Source organism: Salvelinus alpinus, chromosome 26 (assembly GCF_045679555.1).
Source record: "Salvelinus alpinus chromosome 26, SLU_Salpinus.1, whole genome shotgun sequence".
NCBI lineage: Eukaryota > Metazoa > Chordata > Actinopteri > Salmoniformes > Salmonidae > Salvelinus > Salvelinus alpinus.
The window spans coordinates 8098547-8103017 of record NC_092111.1 but is presented as its reverse complement, the minus strand read 5'-3'; the positions used below and the strand labels follow the sequence as shown (position 1 = coordinate 8103017).

Genomic DNA, 4471 nt, shown 5'->3' with positions numbered 1-4471 from the left:
CACCATATGATGGTGTAACTCCGTTAAGGAACTAAGCAATTCACAACACACACAAAACAAGCCAGTCGGCAAGTTGTGTAAGGTAATTACAGTTTGTGGCAGCAAGAGCCACCAATAAATTAATAGATGGACACAGAGTCGTAGTGTAACGCTAACGAAACACAAGAACGACAAACCACGGGCGGAAGATACAGATCAGTGAGTGGAGCACTCAAGAGGAGTGGCTGGCAATGTGGCCAGCTGCTCCAGGCTGCAAACAGCAAGTGAGTATACTTCCACGCAAGATAATACACTTACCAGTGACTTACCAAGCGAACTTCAGAAAGTTTGTACCTCAAACCATACGGACGTCCGCCAATAAAATGAAAGATAACGTGTGTCTATATTCAGAAAAATTACAGCGTGTGTTAAGTGGTAGTGTCCAGTCCTATCAGGTCGTTGGCCTGGGGTAGGAACAGATAGGGTTAAAGTAGTGGAATAAGGTGATGGGTTTTAATGAGTATTGGTAGGGTAATTAAAATGTATGTATATTTTCATTTAATGTATTTTATTTTTTTCCTGGTTCCCCTTTCATTTATTATCACAAATTGTAATGGATCTATTCTATACTATAGTTCAGTTGGAGGCGGTAATGCAACATATTGGATGCCGTCACTGAGCAAATTTCAGGTCTGCTGAGTGCAAACTTGAACTTTGTGAAAATTCTGTGAAACTTCCAGGGGGTGTTTACTGTGAACACTGAGGCTGTACCCACTTTAAGTTACAGTTTTAACAGTTGCCGAGTAAACTACTATGGCTATTTGAACATAATGTAGGCCTACCAGAGTGGCCTACCATCACAAACAATGGAGAAAATGCATCCCATAACATTTCCAAGAACAACTGCGAACAATTCAATATAATTTATTGAAACGGCTATTGAACAACAGGAAATCTTACATATTGTACCTTTTAATATTCTTATAAAATAGATTCATTGAAGGAATATGCATAACTAACAAGTATTTACAGGTACTGCACATAAAAAACATAGAAGTGGTTGGATTTATTTATTCTTCTGTGACCAGTGGAGGGCTTCATGCATTTTTAGAATCCCTCTATTCTGAGCCTACACATTTCACCCCAAAAAAACTAGTGTTCCCATCACACTAATTTGGAGCCTTTTAAACCTACAGATAACTGAGCAGTCATCAATTAAGACCTGTTGTTCCTAAAACATGAAATCCAGTCAACTTAATTAGTGGGTTGTGGAAAGTCACTTTATTTTTCCAGGGGCCTTATCAGTGTGTGTGTGAATCTTGGCCTCCCCCTGCTGGAGTTTTAGGGAAGTGATCTTACTATCCAGCTCATCCATAAACCCTTCATCCACAGATTCACTGTCCCCCTCTTCCCTCCCTCCAATTCGTTCCGTGGGCAAGAATATGTGAAGCTGTGTGCGTGCTGGCATAGAAGCGGCGGGAGGCGAAGATTGACTGGGGAGGCTCAGGCAGGGCTTTCCTCTCACTGTTAGACCCTCCCAGTGTGACGACTGGCAGTGCTGCATCACCGGAGGACGGAGCTCGCCTTGCTCCTTGGCCAGGGTCAGACTTTGTGATCTGGGCTTCCCCAGCTCTGGGTTGGGTCTGATGGGGTAGGAGAAGTGGCTGTACACTGGTCTGTTGCTCTGGTTCAGGTTCTTTCCTACTATTGTGTCACAAGACTTGCAGAGAGGCAGATGTCGTTTCCGCAGAGGAGGGCGGCGGTTAGGGGAAAAACCCACGGACACGGCTCGTTCTCCCAGGGTGAAGAGGGAGGGCTCGCTAATGCTGTGTGGAGAGGAATCAGACAGGTGGAGGTGGGATAGGGGCAAAGATAGACACTGTGAAGGTGTGAAATTATATGAAATGTTGACACACTTTAAACATCCTGTAATCATTTGTGTATCAAGAGCCTAAACAGAAACAAACCAATTGCGTTCAAGCAAGCATTTTAGTCCTACACGGTCTCTCTCAATGAGACTCGATACTGTACTTCCTCAATGAAGATAAGATGTACAGTATGAATGTATCACTGGTCAACAGCTTCCTTTGACCCCCTATTGTGAATGTAATATTTTTTTTGTTATTGAAAATCTGCATTCTGACTGCAGCAGTGTGGTATCAGGGGGAGTGTTTCCAGTCGTGAGGGTTTTTAGTGCCTCACTCAGGTTTCTCCTATCCTCCAAGACACAAACTCAGCATTGTTATTGCACTACATTGTAGTTACACAGTGTCCCAAACAGAAACATATCCTCGAACACCTGAGATTTATAGAGGAAGACTTCTGTTATCAAAGCATGTTGTGTATATATATTAGCTAATTTGATAACTAATTGTTGGGAACTATAGAATTTTCCTACAGAAGTTAAATCGGGGCAATTAAATACAATTTCCAGACAAATCAGGAAATAATCTTTCCTTTCCTCATTATCTAATCAATTCACTGTATGATGATACTAGATTATTAATCAATATCAGGATATATTTCATACAAAGGCAACAGTGTATTAGAATATTCTTACACAATGTATCTTTTGAACATTGCACCAATAAGAATACAGCACAAAACTAATTTATAGAGGTCCTCCATTATACCTGGTTTGCAAACACTTACGCAATTAAGTCTTCCAATAACAACAATGCATTCAGGAGCCAAGCTGCTGGTTGCATGGGTCTCAGGCTGGTCCTAGTATGAGTATCAGCTTACCTGAGTGGAGTCGTGGTCTGCCTGTGCGAGGCTTTAAAGGCAGCTAGGGAAGGCAGTCGGTCACTGTCCCTTTGTCGTGTTCCATTGGGCTGAGGCAGTGCGAGCACAGAGTTGGACTTGAGGTAGGTTCGGACTAGAGCTCTGCTCCTTTGCATGGCTCTCTTGTGCCATAGCCCACCACTGTCCAGGCTGAGGCCAGGACGGGCTCCGGCGGTGCTCATGTCTCCCCCAGAAACAGCAGACTGCACAAGCCCGTCTGTGTGTGCACTGGCGCACCTGGGGGTGCACGCAGCCAGGTGAGGCTGATCAATGATTCATGCTCATTAAAGATGCATCGATGAGGCAGCCCGGGTGGACGCCACCTACTTTTTACCCTCTCCCCATTTCCTTCTTCCAGAGGTCAACTTACAAATATAGCAGGGACCAGGCAGGGGCATTGGACCTAATGTAATGTAGGTTGACTTCAATATATCCCATTATTGCTGTTGCCGATTTAGCAATAAGGGTTTGTAATAGACTCATCAAACCCTCACTTTAACACCATTCCAAAGCTGCGTTTGTAATTATAACATTAAATATAGTCTATTGTGAAACATCACTTGGGTACTGAGCTGAAGAAGGATCTGATGATCCACTCTAAGAACGTTGTGCTTATGAAGCAAAAAAAAAGGTGTGGAGCAATAGTGTATGTGTGCGCCATACTTCATCTCTAATCAAACCTGAAAGTAGTCAAAACTTGCATGATAAAAACACCTATTATTTTCCAAGTAAATTTTTGGTTCGGATTTGAGAAATTTGGAAGCATTCAAGTCGGAGCAATGACTAATTAAGTCTGCTTCATGTTGAATCTGAACAAGAGTCCTAAACCACTGCTTTTAGGTTCTTTAAAATAATGGTCATTCAGCGCATTCGGAAAGTAATCAGAGCTCTTTTTCCACATTTTGTTACAGCCTTATTCTAAAATGCATTAAATAAAAAAAGCAATCCTCAATCTACACACAAAACCCCATGACAATGTGAAAACAGGTTTAGACATTTTTGCAAATATATAAAAAATAAATAGTAATACCTTATTTACACAATTTAAATACATTAGCCTTATTCTAAAATGTGAAAAAAGGGGTCTGAATACTTCCTGAATGCCCCATGTAAGAATGATGAGTATTTCCTGCTCTTAGTGTACAATTGATCTTTATGAACGCAACAACTACATCAAAACAGGAACGCGGTCTTCGCGAGATATACCGAGGACATTTCTTCAGTCATCTTGAAATGTCTACTATAAATTATAATGTTCAAATCATTTCTAGAGCATGGGCTTTGGGGATATTTTGGGGCAGTGTTCCTGCCCAACTAGCTATAGCCTTACAGAGGAGACAAGTGCCAGGCTGCAACAGGCCAGACAACTGCCCCACATTCTCCATGCCTTCTGTTCCCTAGGTTTCAGCTTCCAGCACGGTTCCCCTTTCGCTGGACCATCTCCAGCGTTGACAGCCAACCCACAGGATACAAGCGTGATCCAGCACAGGGAAACATTGTACCTTGCCCTTAATTGTAACTGGACAAGAGGCTTCCGAGACAGGTCAGATAGGCGTGTGTCTCGGTGAGTTTAAAAGCTTTGAGACACACACACGCCTTAGAACAAGCTAAATAGGTCTACCAAAATCTATTCATGGCAGAACAATAAACATGTTAAATGTCATACTTGGTGATACTGGTAGGATTTCCATGTTAAACCTGCACATTT

At 42.3% G+C, this 4471-nt stretch overlaps 1 protein-coding gene across 1 annotated transcript; it reads right to left on the bottom strand.

The window, feature by feature from the left end:
* Positions 1–887: 887 nt before the first annotated feature.
* LOC139554556 (uncharacterized) lies at positions 888–3087 on the bottom strand. Its single transcript, XM_071367443.1, has 2 exons — positions 2725–3087; positions 888–1805 (listed from the first exon to the last, which is right to left on the bottom strand). The coding sequence occupies exons 1-2, from the start codon at positions 2943–2945 to the stop codon at positions 1256–1258; spliced, it is 771 nt and encodes a 256-aa protein (XP_071223544.1). The 5' UTR covers positions 2946–3087; the 3' UTR covers positions 888–1255.
* Positions 3088–4471: the final 1384 nt, after the last annotated feature.